This window comes from Pavona decussata, unplaced genomic scaffold, assembly GCF_977016875.1.
Source record: "Pavona decussata unplaced genomic scaffold, jaPavDecu1.1 SCAFFOLD_313, whole genome shotgun sequence".
Lineage (NCBI taxonomy): Eukaryota > Metazoa > Cnidaria > Anthozoa > Scleractinia > Agariciidae > Pavona > Pavona decussata.
This window is the reverse complement of record NW_028145705.1, coordinates 137513-162172: the sequence shown is the minus strand read 5'-3', so window position 1 is coordinate 162172 and position 24660 is coordinate 137513. Positions and strand designations below refer to the sequence as shown.

Below are 24660 nucleotides of genomic sequence, written 5' to 3'. Positions count from 1 at the left end.
CACCAGTGACGTGTCTTTGCTAGCGAGGTAAACAGCGATTTACAGCGCGATTATAAACACTTTTATCAAACTTTGAACAAGGATGTCGAGAAAATACTATTTTAAAACGAAAACGAATTATTTGCGTGAAATAAAAAGGAACAAAATAGCCCAGTGGGCTCCGCTGTCATCCAGTTTGTTTATACATGTATTTCCTGCGGTTTACTGGGGGACATACCAAAGTTAAAGCAATTCCGAGAGGGTTCACGGTTTTTGACTCGCATTGTGTTCTAGGCGAGATCAAATCACATGCAAAAATATATCGGCTTTTAGATCTCTTTGTTTTCGGTCTTTTCGGTCAGGTGGTTTTCGGAAAGCTGAAAGCTTCCCTTTAAATTTTGCCGCCGGCAAATTTTCAACTCGATACGTCTAGAGGAGCTTTTAATACTGTTTAACAGCGTTTACATGTCAGTAAAATCCCACATGGTGCGCGATTTTGTTGTTAATTTTCCGACCATCCCAGTTGTTCCCTTAAATGGCGACCGGCTCCGCTTTTACAAACGTAAACACGCTGGAGGAAGTCCCGCGCCATTTTGATTTTTGAGCGGCTGTTTAGAGACTTGATATTATAATGTAGGCGTCGAACTGAGCTGATCATGCAGTGTTAATACCGACTACCCAAACCGTTACAATTTATGTTTTCATAGATCCCAAATAATCGCCGACCACCGCAAATTATCTCGGACTATGGCAGACTGTCGAAGATATGGTCGTCATCGTGTTTTGACAAGTTGGAAAACTTCGTGACGCGGTCGGGAAATGATGACATCCACGATTGTCAGGTGAGTCGGAGACAAAGAAGATGACTTGAGAAATACGCACTTCCTAGCATCTGAATTTCCGCAATCGCATCGATAATATTTCTTGCATGTATTTTAAGGCCTAAAAATATAGTTCGTGGAAAGTTCCGTGTCCTAATACGGTGAAATGAGATTCTCAATAGGGCTAATCGTCAGCCGTCAAATAGCCTAAAATTTAACCATAAACCGTCAAATTTTACCGCAGTCAACCGTCAAAAAGCAGTTATTTTTGGCCGTCAGATGGCTTCAAGGTCTTTTAAACATCACTATTTCAGCTGCTTAACATTGCCTTCTGGCTCTCAATTCAAACTGAATCGTTTTAACTGGTAAACCAGTTTCCATGTTCCCAGAATGAGACATACTCACTTTATGGTCTTCTCCACTTAATTTTGCGTGTAAACTGACATCCCACAACTGGGAGTACTTCTCGTCTCAAAATATTAAGATATTTACTACATTGATAACTTGTCTCTGACCAAAAACCAACCCCCAGAACACAATTGTTAAAAAACAAAAACGTTAATATTACTTGGTCAAAAAAGCTCCCAAAATTGCCGCGTGGCAAATGAGGTTTTAACTACGCAAAGAAATACAAGAATGCAATTTTAAGAGGTAAGACGTTTTTTTATTGACATTTCTAGCATAACTCCTCTGCTCCCTGTGGTGGCAGGCGCGTGAAAAATATATTTTGGCACAGGGAGCAGAGGAGTTATGCTAGAAATGTCAATAAAAAAACGTCTTACCTCTTAAAATTGCATTCTTGTATTTCTTTGCGTAGTTAAAACCTCATTTGCGAACCAAATATATGCATTCATTTGCTATCGAATGCGATCGATCGTTTCGAACCGCCATTATTTTGAAAAGTGTCGACCGCTGTTTGTTGGGCCAACTGACTGTGGGCAGCAAAGATGTCACAGCAGTGAGAAAAGAGACTTTCTTCTCGGCACTTCGTGCCTCGTTCGGAAAGCTTCGCTTTCCGTAAATCTTTTGTTAGACTTCGTCCAACTGAATACACGGTCCCAATAAACAGCGGTCGACACTTTTCAAAATAATGGTGGTTCGAAACGATCGATCGCATTCGATCGCAAATGAATGCATATATTTGGTTCGCAAGTGAGGTTTTAACTACGCAAAGAAATACAAGAATGCAATTTTTAGAGGTAAGACGTTTTTTTATTGACATTTCTAGCATAACTCCTTTGCTCCCTGTGATATAGGGAGCGCGAGGGAGGGAGAGAGACAAGCGAGGGTGAAAGTAGTGTCACTCTCTCGTGCGCCCTATATTTTTCAGGTACCTGCTACGCAGGCTATAAGTTGACCTCCTCTCAACGAATGTGAATTTTTCATTCCAGTGGAGATGTAGGGGCGGGGGGGCGCTCGCCACAATTTCTTTGGCTCCCTCTTTCTGGATTTTTTGGCTCCGCTCTTGTGAGTCACCCGTCGAGGACGATTACTGGCCCTTTGAAGTGAAAAATGCCGTTCCATTCGACAAACGAAAATCTCTAAAATCCTACTCGGACATTTTGACTCAATTGGTCGCAACCTAAATTTAATGATTTTCACACTGATTACGAACTAGATATTAGTGACAGTAAAATTTAGGGCCGATGATAGATTGCCTACGAGGGGCAAAGCGCCGAGTTGGCAATTCAACAAGTACGAATGGAATAATTGTTTATTTAAACTATGAAGAAATGATGATAGACCTTTCTAATATTAATGTCATTTTGCCAAGAGAAGGACCAGAAGAGGATTTCATGGTAACTATTTCTGGCTACGGTGAGGGTAAAAGATGGAATGGTATGTGGCATGACTTGCAGAATGGCATAATTATGCGAAGCAAGAAATGAGCCGAATGATTTTTAAAAATGAAAAAAATTAACAGAAAAGCGCGCCCTGTTTTCGCGCCAATTTTATAACAGCAGCAGCTTTTTTTATTGTTTATGTTGCAGAGTTGAGACTGTAACAAATGCTGTTTGTTTTGTTGTGATTGCGTGACCGTCAATACCTCTTTGTTTTATGTGCCATATCGATTAGTTGTCGGCATTAGCTTTTCTTTTCGGACACGTGGAAGTTGTAAGTGAAGGCAAGAAGCAGATTGATGGAAGGATCGTCGAATATACTGTTGTAATAGAACGGGGAAAGAGGTATGTTACGTCGGTTATCCTTTTTGTTTAGACCCCGAAATGTATAACACTTAATCGAAAGCAGATTCCTTACGCTTAAGATTATTTGTGTTGTTTAGATTTATGTATATGCATGCCCCGCGTGTTCGAGTTAAGAAGACTAAGAACATTTCGATTAGCGTAGATTTATAGTAATAGCTTTATTCTGCTCGTTGTATTTCAGTTTTTACGATCGAGCTTTCAAGTTCAATAAACCAATTGTGAAAGATAGATGCCTGGAAGTTCCGTTATGATAAAGCATTTCTCCGATGCGGCGCTGTTAAGAAATTCAAAGACTGAAAGAATTGATTGATATCAGCGTCCGCCCCGTTACAGCATCACAATGATTTATAGACAAAATATACACACCACTTCTCTGCGCCACTTGCTTTCATTGCACACATTCACGAAAACAGTTCATTTCCGATCAGTTATCTTGGCCTAATCGCTTCGCTTAGTCCCTCGCTTTACCCTGGAAAAGTAAGCCTTAAGGCAGTAGCATTGTATGGCAGTTCTTGCGTTTGAGTTTCCCTCGAAGTCGTCGAGAGGATATCTCTTTTAATTAGTGCTTCTGTGCGATGTACAACAAGACGATTTGTCTGAAGAAATTACCCCCTTTTGAGCATATTTCAGAACCATAAATGTTCAAACAACCACCATGAGGTCACTATACGTGTACGTTGTAAAGACGGTCCTTGAGCCACTAATTTAAAAGGAAGTGGCCTCTTTCAGCGAGATCAAACATTGGAAAGCAGGCTATGTTGTTGTGCGCGTATGACGTCTTATTCCACTCTGTGCAAGTAGATCCAGCTGTCTATGTGGTTCACGGCCATTTTTCGTTCGAGTAAAGGGGGCACAGCGATGCTGGACTTCGCGTCGAAAATAACTGGTTGTAAATGTTAGCTATTAGTTTTTCGTTGCGTGACTCGCGTCATTTCCGTTTCTATTTTAATCATCTGAAGCTTCTTTGTATTTTGTGCGTGTCGGATCAGTTTTCAGTGTCACATAGAGAATTGTACGGATCGAAAGTAAGAGAGACGTGTGTGCCATTAAGATAGTTTCTATCGGAGAAAGAGGTATGTTTCCTTGTTTTATAGTTTTTAAGTTCAGTCCTAGTAGTGTTGTTATTTCTTAGGTTTAGTGATTTCGTTATATTATTAGAGTTATTCTAGGTAATCGTTTTCATGCATGCCACGTGCTCCCAGTAGAATTATCTTAGAATCTATTGTAATCGCTCGCTTTTCGATTATTATTTTCAGTTTTTACGGGAATTTCAAGTATACTAAACAAGTTAGAATAGATGCTCGGGATTCTCTGTCTATAAAACGTTTCTCCGACGGCGATGTTGATCTGAATATTTGAACTGATCTGAAAGAAACCCGATGTCAATATCCGCCCCCGTTTTAGTAAAAACTCTGGGGTAGAAACTCAGCGGAGGAAACACGTCGCATTGCAATTGAACACTGAACACTCCGATGTCTAAAATGGAAGATTCTGAAGATTCCTTGTCGATCAGATTTCGAAATCCTACAGAAAGGGGAAGAATGTATCACCTTAATTTACTCGAGGAACAAAGATCTTCCGCTCAGCGCGCGTGGCGCAAACAAATAAACAAAGTTACAAATCTGATAGGAGATTCAACGAACATCGATCTCCTAAAGAGCGAGAGAACATTCCTCGAGACGAGAATGGATATTCTATACGCGGCAAGTAATCGACTCTGCGAAGCGCTAGCAGATAACTACGAAGCAAAAAAGGAGGCGGTGGCGCAATTAGAATAACTGGAGCGTGAGCATTCAGATACGCTGAGAAGATTAAATAACAAACTTTCGGATCTTAGACAAGATGTAAGCGAACGCTCTTCACGATCAAAACATTCCAGCCGAGGTTCTCGAAGCCTTAAATCCGAGAAATCATCTATCGCATCTTCGCTATCAAAAAGAGCGGATATGGCTGCAAATGTTGCAAGACTTAAAACTCAGTTGGAATTTGCGGACGCCGAAGCACGGAAAACAACTACTTTGAAGGAGTGCGAGGACGAACTTAAACGATTTAGACTAAGCAAGGAGCTGGCAGTCGCCAAAGCCGAAATGGAAGCGGTCAACGTAGCCGATGAAAGGAAAATTGAGAAGGACGATCGCGAGGAAGATTAGTTTCTCCCGCAAGAAACCGACAGGAATTACGTTCTCCAAAATTATTTGAAGACTCGTGATCAAATGTCATCGGTGAGAGACGCCAGCCTTCCGACCGTTGAAACGTATGTTGAATCTGTTTTGCATCGCGAGAGTCCCGAAACGAGACGGACTTCGATAAAGGAGGAACTCTGGACTTCTCCTTTTAAAGTGAGATCTACCGAAGATACGAATTCTAGACCGGTGTTACGTCCCGACTCATCACCGAATCCGTTCGCACCTCCGAAGTCTACAGCTCTTCGATCGTCGCTGAATCCTTTAGTAGTCGAGTTTGAGACAAGTCCCTACAGAGTTCCGCGCACGCGTGTTGACGCGAAAATCCCCGTAAGCGATACAGCCAAGACCGGAATCACAGCAGACAATCCAAGAGCCAGTCTTCCTCTGAACAGTTCGTCCGTCGAAGATTCACTGCATCGTTTAGCCGATGTGCTTTGTCAGCGACGTCTTCAAGACACGCTTCCTCTCCCAGAACCAGAGATCTTCGGCGGCGATTTACTGCACTATCCCCTGTGGTTGAAGACTTTCGAAACCATCATAGAAGGCCAGACAGACAAGGTTTCCCAAAGACTGTACTACCTCGGGAAGTATACAAGAGGCGAACCACGAGAGGCGATCAGCGGCCTCCTGTTACTGGAAACTGCCGACGCATACCGACGAGCAAAGAAGATCTTAGCAGAGAGATTCGGCAACCCATTTCTGGTGGCAGACGCCTACAGAAAGAAGATTAACGAATGGCCGAAAATCCCTCCAAATGACGGAGCAAGCCTACGCAGATTTTCGGACTTCCTCGTCCACTGCCAAACGGCGACAAAGACCATCAAATACCTAAAGGTGCTTGACGACCCGGATGAAAACCAGAAGATGCTCCAAAAGCTTCCGCGCTACTTGATAGATCGATGGAGTCGCGAAGTTGATCGCTGGCTCAACAAAGAAGGAGAAGAGCAGAATCGCGGCGAAGAAAGCGTACCCCCCTTTCAAAGCCTTCTGCAGGTTCCTCGAAAGAGAAGCAAGAATTGCGTGCAATCCGGTAACGACAAGGCCTCATAAGGAAGAAGCCCCAAGACAAGACGCAGAGAGAGCATGGAAGTCGAATAGTTACAGAAAGAAATCGGCCAAGGTTAGCACTTTCGCTACTGGTTCTGGTGAAGTGAAGACCAGCGCTTCCGACAGTAAGAGTGAGAATAAACCTGAGGCTGTCACGTGTCCGCTGTGCAAGGGTCCTCACGATTTGGACGCATGTAAAAGTTTTCTAAGTATGTCCGTGGCAGAAAGAAGAGATGTCATCAGATCGAAGGCACTGTGCCTGGGCTGCTTAAAATGGGGTCACATGAGAAAGGACTGTCGAAGAAGGCGAGTATGCAAAACCTGCAATGGATTTCATCTAACCTCCCTTCACAGTGATCCCGCCAAGGTACCCGAGCAAGACAAAGCGGTAACGAATGCAACCGAAGTAACGAATGTAACCGAAGTCATCTCGAACCGTGCGAAGGTCTGCGACACGAAGAAAACAACTGCGCCTTGCATGCACTCGTTAATAGTACCCGTATGGGTTCATCACAGCAAGGATGCTCAGAACAAATTGCTGATCTACGCTCTCCTGGATGAACAATCTGACGCTTGTTTTGTAAACGAAGACGTTCTGCGAAAGCTGGATTTGAACGGACCAGAGGTAGACCTAAAGATTTCGACGGTCCTAGCAGAGGAAGTGGTTACAAGTCAGAAGATCGAAGGCCTGGTTGTGCGTGGTTACAATGAAGAGCGTGAAATCCCTTTACCCAAGACCCACTCAAGATCCACCATACCGGCTAAGAGGAGTCAGATTCCAAGGCCCGAATCCGCCCATGGTTGACCACATCTCCAAATGGTAACTGAGAAGCTGATGCCCTTCCGTAGTGACGTTGAGGTCGGCCTCCTTATCGGTCTCAACTGCCCTCGTGCGATTAAACCGCTTGAAGTTGTTTCCGGAGTAGAAGATGACCCGTCCGCTAAGCGAACCGCTCTTGGATGGGGAATCATTGGTGCAGTAAACCCTCTAACACATGAAGATGAGGCTGAAACCGAGAGCGACATTTTCTGCAATCGCATTATCACCCGAGAAGTCCAAGTAGACTCAAGTAGGAAGGTGTGTCACTTTGCGTTAAGGACAGAAGTGAAAGAGCTGCTCAACCCGCACGATATTGCTAAGATGTTCACACTTGACTTCAATGAAAGACGAACCGAAGAGAAGTCGCTATCCTTTGAAGATCGGAAGTTCCTCAAAATAGTACGAGACGGTGTTCATCAGCGAGATGATGGCCACTACGAGATACCTCTGCCTCTGAAGAAAGAAGACGTGGAACTGCCAAACAGTAAGGAATTGGCCCTGAGCCGCCTACTAAAGTTGAAGCGGAGATTGGCTAACGATGACCAATTCCGAAGAGATTACAGTGGCTTCATGCAAGACATCATAACTAGTGGATATGCAGAACGAGTTCCCACAGACAAACTATCCTCAGACAACAAGCGAGTATGGTACATTCCACACCACGGAGTGTATCACAAGAAGAAGCCTGGGAAGATCAGAGTCGTGTTCGACTGCAGCGCAGTATGTGACGGACAGTCCCTAAACCAGCAGCTATTGCAAGGTCCAGATCTCACGAACAATCTCACAGGAGTACTATGCCGATTTCGTCAAGAGCGAGTAGCCTTTATGTGCGACATCCAGGCGATGTTTCATCAAGTCAAAGTCGACGAGAACCATCGTGATTACCTGAGATTCTTGTGGTGGGATAACGAAGAATTCAAGGGAGATCCAGTAGAGTACCGTATGACTGTCCACCTTTTTGGCGCTACTTCCTCGCCCGGCTGTGCAAACTTCGCTCTCAAGACCACTGCTGACCAGTACGAAGAAGATTGCGGCACCGAGGCAGCAGATTTCGTGAGAAAGAATTTCTACGTGGATGACGGAGTCAAGTCGGTACCAACCGTTGAACAAGCAAAGAACCTGATCAGAAATACCAAGTCACTGTGCCAGAAAGGTGGTTTCTGTCTTCACAAGTTTACATCAAATAGCAAGGAGGTGATAAATTCCGTTCCCTCAGAAGATCAAGCGAAGGACACAAAGGATCCTCGCCTTGTCAGTAACGATCCAGTCATCGAACGCGCTCTGGGAGTCCACTGGTGCATCGAATCAGACACGCTCCAGTTCAGAATCGAGTTGAAGGACAAACCGCTATCGAGAAGAGGCATTCTATCCACAGTTAGCTCGGTTTTTGATCCTCTTGGCCTCGTCGCCCCATTCATCCTGGTAGGAAAGAGAATCCTGCAAGAGCTGTGCCGTGATGGAGTTGGCTGGGACGACGAAGTACCCGAAGATGTGAGACCTAGATGGGAGAAATGGAGATCTGAACTTCCCGCCCTAGAGAAGCTCAAGATAGCAAGATGTCATAAACCTGAAGAATTCGATGGGATCAAGCACACAGAGTTGCACCACTTCTCAGACGCTTGTCAAAATGGCTATGGGCAGTGTACCTACCTACGATTAGTCGATGCTAAGAACCGAATACACTGTTCTCTTGTGATGGGAAAGTCGCGCATGACGCCGTTGAAGCCCGTCACCATACCTAGACTGGAGCTGACCGCTGCACTCGTTTCGTTCAAGATAAGCTACACGCTGCGGAAAGAGCTGGAGTACGAGGAAGTGAAGGAAACGTTCTGGACTGACAGCAAGACGGTCTTAGGCTACATCAACAATGATGCCAGGCGATTCCATGTCTTTGTCGGCAACCGCGTCCAGGAGATACGAGAGAAGACATCGCCGGACCAGTGGCGCTACGTTGGAACGAAATCCAATCCCGCTGACATTGCTTCTCGCGGCGCTGGTGCTCAAGAACTAATTGACGGCTCCCTGTGGTGGAATGGGCCAGAATTCCTTTGGAATTCTCATGAAGATTGGGATTCTGTGCAGTGGACTATTTTGGTCCCTGGTATATCAAGGATGGCCGTCGCGAACTCAAGCGTTATGGAGTTCTGTTCACGTGCCTAGCGTCCAGAGCCATTCATCTGGAAGTCGCGGATAGCTTGTCCACAGATTCGTTCCTGAACGCCTATCGTCGTTTCGCAGCACGCCGTGGACCAGTACGACAGTTGCGATCCGACCAAGGCTCAAATTTCGTTGGCGCGATGAACGAGCTGAACCAAGCTATCTCAGAATTAGGACACGAGCAAATCAGACAAGAGTTACTGAAAACCAACTGTGACTGGGTAGACTTCAGGATGAACTTCCCACACTCAAGTCACATGGTTGGGGCATGAGAACGCCAAATCCGCACCGTGCGAAATGTATTGGCGTCGCTTCTTAGCCATCATGGAACTCAGCTCGACGGCGAGACGCTCCGAACCTTCATGGTGGAAGCCGAAGCTATAGTTAATTGTCGTCCACTGACTGCGGACACAATGAATTCTCCACAGTTGCCTCAGCCTCTCACGCCAAACCACCTGCTTACGATGAAGTCAAAGGTCATCATGCCCCCACCTGGAAACTTCCAACGCGCCGACCTGTATTTGAGAAGGCGATGGCGAAGGGTGCAATACCTGGCGAATGAGTTCTGGATACAGTGGGAAAAGGATTACTTGCAGTCCCTGCAGCCGAGACAGAAATGGTCTGCGACAAGACGAAGTGTTCAGGTGAACGATATCGTCGTCGTTAAGGATGAACACTCGCCCAGAAACGCATGAAAGACCGGGATCGTAGAGGAGACGTACCCTGACAAGGATGGTCTGGTCCGGAAGGTTCGGTTGAGAATGGCGGATGACACCTTGGACAAGAACGGTCGAGCCACCGCACCAGCATCATTCTTGGACAGACCAGTCCAGCAACTGGTCCTGCTGCTGAAGAATGAAGAGTATGAAGACCGGGGAATCCCCACCTGAGGAGCCATTAGAGCCGTGAAGGCCTGTAGGGGCCTACAGCCCACTGAACATTATTTTAGTTAGTTTTGGTTGATTCTAGTATGTAAATTTCTGTCGTAATTTAGGGGAGCCATGTAAATGTTAGCTATTAGCTTTTCGTTGCGTGACTCGCGTCATTTCCGTTTCTATTTTAATCATCTGAAGCTTCTTTGTATTTTGCGCGTGTCGGATCAGTTTTCAGTGTCACATAGAGAATTGTACGGATCGAAAGTAAGAAAGACGCGTGTGCCATTAAGATAGTTTCTATCGGAGAAAGAGGTATGTTTCCTTGTTTTATAGTTTTTAAGTTCAGTCCTAGTAGTGTTGTTATTTCTTAGGTTTAGTGATTTCGTTATATTATTAGAGTTATTCTAGGTAATCGTTTTCATGCATGCCACGTGCTCCCAGTAGAATTATCTTAGAATCTATTGTAATCGCTCGCTTTTCGATTATTATTTTCAGTTTTTACGGGAATTTCAAGTATAATAAACAAGTTAGAATAGATGCTCGGGATTCTCTGTCTATAAAACGTTTCTCCGACGGCGATGTTGATCTGAATATTTGAACTGATCTGAAAGAAACCCGATGCCAATATCCGCCCCCGTTACACTGGTCTTCCCGTTGGAATTTCGATGTAAAATTTGGCGTGGTATAAAGTATTTATCACTTCTACATTCCAAAGCTGAAGGGAAAAAAAAACATATGCAAAACTTTGATCGTAGCTAGTGGCACTTTAACCACTATTCGCCGTTCCTCATCGGAGGTTGAAGCCTGGTTTCTAAGCATTATTTTGATTCCAAACATGGCGGATAAACGAAAGAGAAGGCAGGGAAGAACTGACTTTCCTTTTGCTTGTAATTTAAGCAACCTATGTTTGCTCACTTCCGGTCGTGCACGGTTGAACTTCTCTACTTTCTCTTGTTTTCATCCGAAAAACGAAGCTGATAATCGTTTTAAATTGAACTGAAAATTGCTGTATTTGTGAGCCACTATGTCGACTTTCAGAAGTGAACGCGGCAAACTCAAAAATCGTAATCGTAAACGAGGTCAGCTGAGAAAGACTGTGATTTCAGCAATTTATCACATGAAATAGAAGGATTAAGAGAGCGAGATCACAGCTAAAATCAGCCTCAAAAGGGACGATGTTAACGAACTTCTGCAGATGAAAGAGTCACATGGTGTAATTACGGATACTTTCTACTGGTTGATACAAAGGCGGCAAATTTTACAGGTATGCGAGAACTTTTTCTGTTCTCAAATATAATTTTCGCGCCATACATTTCTTTGTAAACAAGCTCCCCACGCTTGTCTCCAAAATATGAGAGAGCCACTGTCGTTACGCGGGCGACGCGTCATTAATTTCAGGCCATAATAAATAAGTGATGGAAATAAATAGTATTTTGATTGTTAGACTTGGGTTCTGTTTCCCCCGATATATTTTTTTTCCCTTTTTTCTTCTTTCTATCTGCGTAATTTGGTGGTTGTTTTCTATTTGTTTATTTGGCATTGCAAGACAAAATAATAACATTTTAAATCAACTCATCCGTCTGAATAGGTAAATGTAAATATACAAAACATATATTTTGAACTGCGGATGACAGATCAAAGAGGAGAAAAATCCTCGCGATGCCGGTGCAGTCCTCTACCAACTGAGCTATCAAGCCAACTATTGTGAGTTCGTAATATAGCCGTAACGGATGGATAAATAAATGTAAATATATGAAACATATATTTTGAACTGCGGATGAAAGATCAAATTGAAGAAAGATCCTCGCAGTTACTACGCAACTTAAGCAGTTGCGAAATGAGGAAAAAATTCAGGCTTGAACGGGATTCGAACTCATAACCCCTGCGATGCCCATGCAGTGCTCTACCAACTGAGCTATCAAGCCAACTGGGAGCTGGTCATATTTTTAAGTTCGTAATACAGCCGTACAGGATGAATAAACAAATGTAAATATTTGAAACATGTATTTTGAACTGCGTATGAAAGACCAAATAGAAGAAAGATCCTTGCAGTTATTAAGCCTGAAAAAAATTCAGGCTTGAACTGGATTCGCATCCATAACCCTTGCGATGCCGGTGCAGTGCTCTAACAAACGAGCTATCAAGACAAATAGGAGCTTTTCATATCGTGGGTTCCTAATATACCCGTAAAGGATGAATGAATGAATAAATAAATAAATAAATAAATAAATAAATAAATAAATAAATAAATAAATAAATGTAAACATTTGAGAGACATATTTTAAACTAAAATTCAGGCTTGAACGGGATTTGAACTCATATCCTCTGCGATGCCGGTGCAGTGCTCTACCAACAGAGCTATCAAGCCAACTGGGAGCTGGTCATATTTTGAGTTTGTAATATAGCCGTAAAGGATGAATAAATAAATGTAAATATTTGAAAAATATATTTTGAACTGCGGATGATTGACCAAATAGAAGAAAGATTCTCGCAGTTACTACGCAACTTAAGCAGTTGCGAAAAGAAAGCCTGAAAAAAATTCAGGCTTGAACGGGATTCGAACCCATGACCTCTGCGATGCCGGTGCAGTGCTCAACCAACTGAGCTATTAAGCTAACTGAGAGCTGGTCATATTGTGGGTTCGTAATATACCCGTAAAGGATGAACAAATAAATGTAAATATAGGAAACATATATTTTGAACTGCGGATGAAAGATCGAATAGAAGAAAGATCCTTGCAGTTACTACGCAACTTGAGAAAAAGCGAAAAACTTCAGTCTGAATAGATTAGAAACTTTTCTTGTCATCGTGTTGTGGAGGCTTTTGATCAGCAACAGATCTTTGCACAATTTAATTGCATCGAGTAATTTGCGATGAGCATTATTACTTCATTTTGTGTTCTTTGGTAAAAATAAAGCGCCTGAAGGAACTCTTTTAAGATCAGAATTGTATTTTCGAATTTATGCCTTGCAACGGGCACATATGATAACGAATAGAAGAATATAGAACTCTTCGTCAGTAACCGCTCTTCAGTTCAACGAGAGACAACCGCGTCGCAATTCTCTCGGAAACTAAAACGAATATTGAAGAAACTCTAATTCTTCATCCAGAAGTAAGTTCCAGTTACATTTCTTTATGTTTTAGAGCACTGTTTACAAGCCTAATGATTTATTTGGCTATAATGTCTTAGAAGGTTTTCATTAATTTCCCGTTAGCGTTTGTTGTACCTTTGCAACAACCAGTCACAAATTCCTAAACCTAAATAAAGGCATTTTAGTATTTTAGCGATAACAGCTAACAAATTGGAGACAATTTAGAAGTAAAGGACTCAAACAAAATTAGATATCCAAAAAACAACCAACGAGTTTATAGTACTCTAAACTTCAATTTGGGGCAAGATTTAGTTAACGGTACAGTGTAGAGATTCTGAATGGAAACGCATCGGTAACCTACTGAAAATTTTAAGTAAGAAATTGTTTAACTTGCGAAAAACAAAGCTTTTATTCTCTGTTTCTTAATACACACCAGAGGAACAAACCTTCGGCTGCATGCTTTACAATTAATATTTGAGGGAAGCTGAATTCGTATATATTATTTTAAATCGTGTGTAGCTACCGAGAAAAATTATTCGATGTGAAAAACGTAAGCTTTCCTTGACTTTGGAAACGGTATAAAGAATTTGTTGGCGTAATAGAAAGCATAAAACTGGGCTTGTAAAGCTTTAATATTTTCCCGCATTCTTTGTGTAATCAATGGTATTTAAAAAGGCTTGGTAATTGCGTTTGTTTGTAACAATAGAGCACAGGAGAAAACGTTTTGAGATTGAATTTCTGTTATAGAAACTCTGACTATTACTTTTCATAAATGAAAAGAACATTAAGTTCATCTGTCGATGTAAATGTTTTTTTAAAAATCATAGCCAGTCTTAACGTCTAATTGATGCTGACGGCTTCGAAAAAAAATTTACAAGAACCACCCGCAGAGCTTCTACCAATGAACACCATAAATCAGCCATAACAGACCACGTCGCGGTCAGAACAATCATATTATGAGTTGAGAAGCAAGTGAAATAGTTGAGCAGGAAAGCGACAAGTTTAAGCCATGGATTAAGGAAAGCATATGTATTAGATCGAACACTCCTACTATGAACAGGGACGAGGGAGCCTATCAGCTTTCTCCCATATGGACACAAGTGATTTCCACCCCCAAAACCAGGGGGGGAGGGGGCGTCTACAGAGTGACTTTGCGCATTTATCGCAATAATTAACACCTTAAGACACTTTTCATGATTTTCAAGTTTTGATAAAAATGGCTGACAGTGATCGAAACTGAACTGTCAGCATCAATAAGAAGTTAAGACTGGCTATGATTTAAGAACATTTAAATCGGCTATCTTCACTAGCCTGATGAATTTCTTCAAGAAATTAAGTTCATCCGTCTTTAATTCAAGAGGAGCCTACAGAAATCGCAACTCTCATGGAAGCTAAAGAGAATATCAAAGAAATTCGAATCTTCATACAGGGGCAAGTCCGAGCTCCTGGATTATCTGAATAGTGCGACACGACTTTGTTTCTTTGAAATGCGCAGAGTTATTTGGCGATAAGTTTACAGAAGGTGTTCATTTCCCGTTAGAATTTAGGCTAGATGTCCAAAAGCCTCACAACTTCCTGGATGTGAATAAACACATTCAATTATTTTAGCGACAAAAGCTAACTAATTGGCTGAGGTGGCAAAGAAATTTCAGTAGAAAGCGGAAAAAGCAAAGAAGTGAATTTAGATTGCTGAAAAAGTTTCAACTGGTGGAGTGATCGAAAAATGATACGGCAGAGAAGAGATTGTCAGTTAAAATGCACCAAAATGGTGAAGGATTTCACAAAGTAAGCGTCCTGCGCGCAGAATATAATTTCCTTCTCTGTGTTTCAACTGCTTTATAATTTTTGTTTCAAGCTGAGTTCGTCTTTCCTCTTTTAAGTCATTCTTTTACAGCCCAGCAAAATTTATTATTTCTGGAACAGAAAGCAATTTTTTCTGCACGTGAACTTTGTAAACCTCATAGAAAAAATTCTTGCTTATCTGTATCACTGAAAACGACTACTTAATGAGGAATAAAACTGACACTGTATATACTATTAATGTTTTTCCCTGTTTGTGTATAATCATTTTCTTTTCTAATATGTATGCCAGTTACTGTTACTTTTTACATTAAAATATATTGAAAAAAAAAGTTTCTATTCAGCACAAAGCTGACTTCTATTTTCCTAGTGTAAATAAGCGAATGGAAATAGATAGTATTTGTTTGTTAGTGGCTTTGACGGTTCCTATTGATTCGGTTGAAGTAAGCCTTGAGTTCTGTTTCCCCTGATATTTTTTTTCTTTCTTCTTTCTATCTGAGTAATTTGTTGTTTTGTACCTGTTTTTTTGGCATTGCAAGACTAAAATATAAAATAACATTTTAAATCAACTCATCAGTCTGAATAGATGACAAACTTTCCTTGCCAACGTGTTGCAGAGGCGTTTGACAGATCTTTACACAATTTAATATTGCATTGGCGATGGGCATTATTACTTCAGTTTGTGTTCTTTGGTAAAAGTAAAGCGCCTGAAGGAACGCTTTTAAGATTCAAATTTTTTCCTAACATGTCACGGAGGGAAGCCAAATTCGGTTATTCTATTTTAAATCATGATTTGTGTGTAGCTACTGAGCAAAATTATTAGATGTGAAAAGGCAAGTTTTTCCTGAGTTTGGAAACCATATGAAAGAATTCGCCCGTCAAATGAAGGGCACAAAACTGGGGTTGTAAAGCTTGAAATATTTCCCTTTCTTTGTGTAATCAATGCTATTTTAACAGGTTTTGTAATTGCGTTTGTTTATAACAATAGAGCGCAGAGGAGAACGTTTTGAGGTTGAATTTCTGTTATAGAAACTATGGCTATTATTTGTCATAAATGAATAGAACATTTTAGTTTTCCCGTCTTCAGTTCAAGAGGAGCCTACAGAAATCACAACTCTGACGGAAGCTAAAGAGAATATTAAAGAAGCTCGAATTTACAGGAGCAAGTGCAAGCTCGTGGTTTGTCAGAATAGTGCGACACTGCTCTGTCAACATGCGGAATTATTTTTCTTTTGATAAGGTCACAAAAGGTGTTCATTTCCCATTAGAATGTTAAGGCTGGTTTCCATATGATCGCGGATCGCAGATCGCAGATCGCAATAAGGTCTGCGATCGTCTGCGATCATATGGAAACATACTTCTGCGATCGTCTGCGATCCTGCGATCTATCCCATAAGATTTCAGATCTGTAAAAATGTGGATGTGAGAGTGTAAGAGTTGGAGGTTGTTCTCATTTTAGTAGGTCTACTGCATGCTATTTTTTTGCTTTCATTATATGAAATATAAACAGTACAAAATAGACTGGGTCGATTATTTGATGTTGAGTTCGATTCGATTATGGAGAGATTTGAATCCATTATCGATTAATACTGATTACGCGCGAAATATCGGCAAGTAGTGTAGATAGAAGGCATGCCATTCAAATTGTTGGCTTTTTTGCATCAAATCTACTATATTTATGTTTTTGGGAACAGTAGGATGAAATTATCCTTTCCAACTAGAATTTCGTTTATTTCGATTATGGAATTTATGGTCCATTGTTGATTTCGATTATTTGATTTTGATATGGTCGATTTGCTCTTCTTTTCGATTTCGATTAATTATCATGAAGATTTGACCAGGCCTAGTACAAAACAAAAATTTTATTTTAAATGTAATAAATATAAAATAAAAATTATGTTCATAAATGAATACAAGACAACCTCAATCCCACCTTAAAAAATAAATAAAAAAAATCTTGATTTGATCGATGAGTTCTTATATTCTGCATGAAAACTAACTACACTTAGCTAGTCTAGATTCACCAGGAGCAGGACTCTTAAAAATGCAGTGTGGTAATCGGGTTGCTGGATTTTCAACAACAAGGTCAATGTTTCAACAAGGTTTCAACGCCAATGCTGGGGGCGCAGTTTTAAGAAACCTCACCGAGAAAGGTTGTTTGGCGAGCTCAATCGGAAAACTCAAAACACGAATAGCCAGTCTTTTGATTGCACATCCTTTGGGTTTCATTAGATTTCACTATTTCTTACTGGTGGGCGGTTTGAAATGTAGATTCCCTTAACTAAAAAGATCTTTCTTGCTACATTTGTAAACTTTTTCATGTCAGAGAATACTAAAACATCGTTGTATTTTTTGCACATTTAAGACCCTCCACCTCAACAGATTTTTGGCCGTAAAACGGCAAACATTTTATGTGCACCAGTCACTAAGACCTTTTTGGCGGTTTTGAACTCTGAGCATCATTGTATAATTCATTTAATATTCAATATTGAGTCTCCATTGTTTTCATAGTCATTGACACACTGGCCATTTAGTTTGAACTTTCTAATAGACCAATCCAATCTTTGTCCTAAAATGTACCGACAAAAGATTTCGCCTGCGGAAGGCGACCTGAATAAATTGTAGGTCGTGAAGCCTATATTGAATTTTAAATGGTCAAAGTCACGCATACATCGTCATGCCAACGGTGCGTCTCCAGTTTGGCTAGTTAATTTTTGACAGCACATTCCTTTTTTCGCGTCGTGATATGTTTTTAAAAAATTCTTAGTATACTCACAAAAAATATAGTATACTCTCAGTACACTCTTTTGGATTGGACCAAAATAATTGCCGGAGTGAACCTGAAAATACCTACGATGCTCAGCTCAAAAAGAAGTTTACCCCTATTTGAACCGAGGAGTTACATGTATATTCATACCTTTTACATATCACTCTTTGTTTGAGCAGTGAAAAAATGACACTCATCTCTCGATTTCTTCCTGATCAGACTGATCTTTAGATCTCTTTAAATGCGTCTTATCATTCCTCATCAAAGGCTAAAATGGCATAAAATTAAATGATAAAAAGCCTTATATGCCTCACCAATGAAATTAGAAAAAACTTTTTATTTAGACCAAGTAATTGACAATATTAGGAGACACACTGCTTATCCATATTCTGTTGTAACCAGATTCATGAGATCGCAACAATGAATGTTTAATGGTTTAGCATGGCCTTAACTTTTTCATTGAGATCTGCATGTTTGACTATACATGCAGATCATACACAAGACAGCAATATATTTAAACATGTACATGTGCGTACTAGAACAAGCTTGTTCCATCTGGGCCTTATGCAACATGGTTTGAGTCCGGGTACTGAGGTATCAGCCAGGGGCTCTGGCTGACGCCTCAGTACCCGGACGACTCAACTCATGTTGCATAAGGCCCGGAGGGAACAAGCGTGTTCTCTGCGCCTACTATGTGGCTGATGGGGTTGAAATCATCCTCCTGATATCATACACTCTGTGTTGCCGGTAATGGATTAAAGAACGAGTTATATTCATGCATGCGTAACGCGCTTGTTTTGGTTCATGGATTAAAGGACGAGTTATATTCATGCGTACGCGCTTGTTTCGGTTCATGGCATTAAAGAATCAGGGTATTTTGCTTATAGATCGACCTATATTCAAGTCATGACGTTTGTTTTGAGATGCAGATTCCAATGGTTAACCAATCGACTGACTACTTTTCCATTTGTACCATTGGTACCAATGGTACCAATCGACCATTCGTTCAAGTTTCAAACGGCTTACATGTGTTAATGATATGCATTTCACCAATGGTATACCAATGGAATGCCAAGTCACTCTATGGAGTGTTTTCACATGACGTCACGGCGGCCATGTTGGTGTCCCAAAACAAAGAAATGGCGGCCATGTTGGTGTCCCGAACTAAACCTCTGGGAATATACTTTCTTTGTTTCAGTAAACCAATATGGCCGGTAGTCACGTGAATGAAAACGCTCTATTGTACCAATCGTACCATTGGTACCTATGGACACACGAAATCCCACTGTACTCGAACCGAACCGTGGCGAAAATAGTTTAAGTCCCCTTAATGAGATGCAATTCACCAATGGTGTACCAATGGAATGCCAAGTCATTCTATTGGTACCAATCGTACCATTGGTACCAATGGACGAACGGAATCCAGCTGTACTCAAACCGAACCGTAGGGAAAATAGACTAAGTCTCCTTAATGAGATGCAATTCACCAATGGTGTTCCAATGGAATGCAAGTCATTCTATTGGTACCAATCGTACCATTGGTACCAATGGACGAACGGAATCGAGCTGTACTCAAACTGAACCGTAGTGAAAATAGACTAAGTCCCCTTAATGAGATGCAATTCACCAATGGTGTTTCAATGGAATGCCAAGTCATTCTATTGGTACCAATCGTGCCATTGGTACCAATGGACGAACGGAATCCAGCTGTACACAAACCGAACCGTAGTGAAAATAGACTAAGTTCTCTTAATGAGATGCAATTCACCAATGGTGTACCGATGGAATGCCAATCAATTCCATTGGATTCCGTTTGTGTGTATTGGACAACACTCATAAACGTAATTATCGATTCAGCCCTAATCAACCATTATGTTCGTTGTGTAATTCAACAGTCACAGCAGTATCAAGTGTTATACAATAAAAATAGACTCTTTTCAAAGTAAAAGTTTCAAAGTTGTTTTTTATTAAATTTGGTCCTTATTCGGATAGTTTAATCATTAAACGGTATTTCATTGCTGATAATTACTCTCAAATATTGCGGTTTGAATAACAATAATTTTAGTGTGTAGTTATTCCATTTACTTGTGTTTAATTAAGAGAATTAAGGTGAACCGTGTAATGAGAGTCACCAACAAGAGACACTTTGCCTTCTTAGCTGGACTTCTTGGAACTGTTCAGACTATCCTTAAAAATGCTTATAAATGACACAGTTGAAACCGTGTTAGTCATATCTTTCAACGTAATAGTTTGTTGTACACATAATTTTAGTTATGCTGATCAAAAGTTGTTTTCTCGTGGTACCAATTCAATGTGAAGCAAAAGTTTGTTGTGAAGTCTTGTTTTGAAGTGTTTCCTCGGAAACCGTACCGATGAATAGTTACGCCCAAATTGGTTTTTAAAAAGTAACAATAGCTTGTTTATGCCTTGTCAACACACATTTTCTAAGTCTTTACCTTTAGTTATCTTGCTGCCAGAACATGACTGGAAATAACTTGCTTATTCGTTTTTGGTGTAATTCCGCCGTGTTTCGGGTTGAATTTGTACCAGTTAACTTTTACCCTTAATGACTTTTAATCCTTAAGTAATATAATTACTACGGAAATACCTATTGTACCAGATCTGTTGTACCAACACGTACTGTACTTTTAATTAAAGCTATACGAGGTTGCAAGCGCGTGGCAAGTTAATTTATGGAAAAAGGCGGAACCAGGATTCGGACAAGAAGGTTGTGTTCTATTTTAAGTTCCCGTTGTAAAGTGTTGTTATGTGATTTCATTTAATGTTTGATTTCTCTTGTATTTAGCCAAGAATGTTCATTTGTAAAAAGATGAAAATGTTCCTTGTAATTTTTATATTGATCTCTCCGCTTTGTTTTGTCCAGGTCGTTTGGCGATGACATTGAAAATTGAAGAAGAAAGTCATTTCGGTCACTGAAAGTTACTCGAAGGAAAATATGTAAATTGTTTTAGTGCGTAAGCGTACTTCCGCTTAAGAACTACTGCACAAGGCATTACGTCAGCCTAAATTTACGATTGATGAGATTTTGACAGCTGATTGACAGTTCCCGCCAAATCCCGCTTGGACGATATAAAAGCGATGAGATTAATCTGTTCTTGGCCTTTACATCTTGATCTTGTCAGAAGAAGTTCATTAGTGTGATCAATAAATAATATCAAGGACTTGAAGACGTGGTTGTACTTATTGAAGCTTGATAACACGTAGAAATAATAGTACAACACAAGCCAATTTCAAATTAAATTGTGGTAATAAACCTTTACAATTCACTGAGGCCTTTATATTGTGTTTGCAAACAAAGAACACAAAAAATAATTATTATTCACGTTAGTGCTGCATTGGCAACGGTAGCTATGCCAAACTCATCCAATGCAAATACTTTAATTTTATTCATAATGCTGCGTACATTATCGGGATGTAGTATTGCGGAGTTGCTTGGGCTTTGGTTATCGGTCGCATCTCTGTCTGATTTTACTTCAGGTAAGATAATGATAATTTGTATCACAATCACTAATTTGGGAGATCCAGGCTGATTAATAAATAATTAATAATTGTCCCAAATGCTGGCCAGTGGCCATTTGAAGCAGAAGCGTGTATTACAACTATCGAGTACCGGTACCTAGAAATGCATGTAGGTGCATGTAGTTGAGATGGGTTGATATGACTCCAAAAATGACTTCATGTTATCGCGGGGTTATCGCTTTTCAAAAAATGTGAAACTCATATTCTGATCTGATCTGAAGCCCAAATCTGATCGATATTGGTTTGAATAATTAAGAATTATATCGTATTATACCCTCGTCGTACTCCTTGACTCTCTTCAATTGAAGTAAGTTTGTTCAAAGATGACCAAAACTCGGCAGTCAAATTTCTCAGAATATCCGCCCCTGCTCTAAACAGACAAGACAGACTAGCCACAGATTGATTGGTCAGTCTATATAAAGCCGCGAGTGCAAGCAATAGGAAATTTGATGAAGAGTGACCTTTTTTGTTTGTGCAATCATAAGTCGTCGGGGATCATAATAGCGTTGTACATTGCGACTTTGCTTATATTTTCAGATGTACCTGCCGTGTGAGCAGATTGGTGGGGGTGCTAGAACTGTGAGTCAAAAGGCCTGCTACTGTCTGTAAGGCTGAGCTTCAAGCATCACAACCACAGTTATGGATAAGAACTCACGCTACTCCTGTAATGGGCTCGTGGACCAACATTGTGTGGACAGGGAAGAGGCTAAGAAAAAGAGTTGGATAGGGATTGATGGGAAATGGTATGACGTCGAAAAGTTCATCCCCCACCACCCAGGTGGCGACATAATCAGAGAGTTTGTAGGCAGAGATGCAACTGCAGTCTTCCATGCATTCCATGAACACTCAGTATTAAAACACCGTCGACCTTGTGCAGAAATGGAGACCAAGCGGAACACTAAAGAGCTAGCTTTCTCAGAACTCAGGGAATACTTCGATCGCGAAGGCTACTTTAAAACAGATTACTATTGGTACACAAAGAAGTTTCTGGTGCTGATAACCATCCTAATCCTCTGTATAACCTTAGTAACGCAGTTCGAATTTATGCCTTTTAGATATCTGGGCGCTGTAGCATTAGCTGCCTTTTGGCAACAGAGCGGATTTTTTATGCACGACTTTGAGCACAATCAATTCACTCGCAATAGACACTGGGACAGGAATCTCGGCACAATTTTTGCCACTCTGTGTTTTGGTATGAGCGGAGATTGGTGGCGGTCCGATCACTTTGTACATCATTCCATGACCAACTACGTCAGCCCGGAGAGAAACTTCTATGACCCTCAACAACGAGAACTCATTTGGGCTCAGAATGAAAAACTCTGGCCATTCTTCACATCAAAACTCGAACAATTATGTATAAAAGTGCAGCATATCTCATTCCTTCCGGTCTGTATAATAGTTGGCCGATTTGTGATCATCATTCGCTCCATGAAAGACGAGAGAAGTCCATCTCAACTCATCACGTTCGTGCTGCACATGACTTGGGTGGGTTACCTTCTCTCTTATTTACCTTCGACTAGAGAAATGCTCATCTTTTATCTGATCGCCTCATTTCTACAAGGAATCCTTCATATACAGCTACTGATCAGCCATTACTCAAAAGAATTCCATTACCACCGAGACGTAACTGTCACTGATAACTGGTACCAATCTCAGATCGCCAGTAATATTGACATTACCTGTCCATGGTGGTTCGACTGGTTCCACGGTGGACTCAACTTTCACCTAGTTCATCATTTGTATCCTAGAATGCCAAGAAACAACTTTAGGCGAGCCACAGAGCATGTAAAACGGGTGTGTGAGGAGCAGAATTTGCATTATGACCACTGCGGCTGGTTTGAAGCAGTTTCTCGAACTGTCAAACATCTGAAGGTCATGGCCACTCTCTATAAGCTAGATCCTAGGTAGACTAATTTACATTTTCTAATTTAAACTGATTTTTAATTTATAATTTTCACTCTTTGTGCTAAAATCAATGCCAAAAAAAAAAAAACAATACAATCCCCATATTACAACTTGCCTGTAAGTGTTGTAGTGATTTGAATACCTTGTACAATCGTTATTTTTACTTAGTTTTGCTACGGGTATGTTTCAATTGCTCAAACTCTATAGTTCTATTCATTTTCTGATGAAAATTTTATTGATTGACAAAATAAATAAATAGGTCTTTATAAACCTTTGGTCTTGTCATGTTTTACAACTCTGGCTTGTCAGCTAAACACCTAAATTATTTTGTTGTACTAAACCCCACTCAGTTGTTCTATATGCAAGCCAAAAGCTGCTATGGTCTGCCATTTATTGCTCAACTTCGGCACCTCATTTCTGCTGATGGGTTGGTTGTTGCTCGTTTTAAAGTTGACCTACACCTTTGGTGCCGGTTGGCATTACTTGTAGTTCTGATCTCTGTTCATGTATCTTACTGAATTATGACAAAATAAAGATTCGTTTTGATGTTGCTAAAATCAAACGTTCCGCAAGTAAAGAGCCAATTCACACTTTCGTCCCATTGTGTTGTGTGTGTATTCAACTTCGTTCAACTTACCACAATAGTATAGTCATCAGGTACGCAACGCATAGTGTAGCACTAGAGGAAAAAACAGAAAAATTTAAGTTTAAATCTAAGTACTGTACTAACAAACAATTCAATCTTTGGCTATCTTATCTGGCAATGTCGGCAATGCCCGCTGGGCCCTTCGGGCCCCGCGGGCTGGTTCGTTTGCAGATGCAAACTACTGGCAATGGGATGGGAAGAAACCCTACAGGCTGAAAATATATACGGAATTAATGCTTCCTCGCTCAGAATCAGGGGCAGATTTAAGGGGTCTCTCCTCTGTACAGTACAGAGTAGGAGAGTACAGAGTCAAATTAGAGTACAGAGCAAAAAAAAAAAAGAGTTTGGGGGCAGAAAAACAGGTTTTAGCATACTAACACTTGAGTTAGAACACATTTCTGAGTTTACTCTTCGGCTAAATCCACTCCTTCATTGACTTTCAGGCCTGGTTCAGTCAAAAAATGTCAAAAATTTGACGCAAAACAACGGGTTTGCAAAGGAATGCAACGGGTTTGATAAAACTATCTATATTTTTGCTGGATTTGACTCTGTACTTGGGTGAGTGATGCGCCGTACTCCTACTTAATTCAGTACTTTTGCCTGACCTTGGCATTTGGTGATTTTTGCTCTCTAGTCCAATTTTGTAGGGTTGTGTCGAAACACGGATCCCGCCTCGATCCCGTCCCGTTTGCCTGTCTCGTTCGTCACTTCCCGTCCAGGGAACGAGCTAAAAGGGAATGGAAGGGACAGAATACCCCCAATCATGGGCTCTTTCCCAGAACTTTCCAAGCTTTGTCCAGTATTTTGAGCTGTGAACT

The 24660-nt window shown here is 40.9% G+C and overlaps 3 protein-coding genes across 3 annotated transcripts; all 3 read left to right on the top strand.

Moving 5' to 3' along the window:
* The first annotated feature begins 2399 nt into the window (after nt 1–2399).
* On the top strand, nt 2400–24007 carry LOC146454131 (uncharacterized). The gene is made up of 2 exons (XM_085095756.1): nt 2400–2986; nt 21829–24007. The coding sequence occupies exon 2, from the start codon at nt 21931–21933 to the stop codon at nt 23197–23199; it is 1269 nt and encodes a 422-aa protein (XP_084951882.1). The 5' UTR covers nt 2400–2986; nt 21829–21930; the 3' UTR covers nt 23200–24007.
* On the top strand, nt 2929–6243 carry LOC146454133 (uncharacterized). Its single transcript, XM_085095808.1, has 2 exons — nt 2929–4080; nt 4264–6243. The coding sequence occupies exon 2, from the start codon at nt 5221–5223 to the stop codon at nt 6241–6243; it is 1023 nt and encodes a 340-aa protein (XP_084951934.1). The 5' UTR covers nt 2929–4080; nt 4264–5220.
* Nucleotides 7048–10629, top strand: LOC146454132 (uncharacterized). Its single transcript, XM_085095742.1, has 2 exons — nt 7048–10404; nt 10588–10629. The coding sequence occupies exon 1, from the start codon at nt 7058–7060 to the stop codon at nt 9218–9220; it is 2163 nt and encodes a 720-aa protein (XP_084951868.1). The 5' UTR covers nt 7048–7057; the 3' UTR covers nt 9221–10404; nt 10588–10629.
* Nucleotides 24008–24660: the final 653 nt, after the last annotated feature.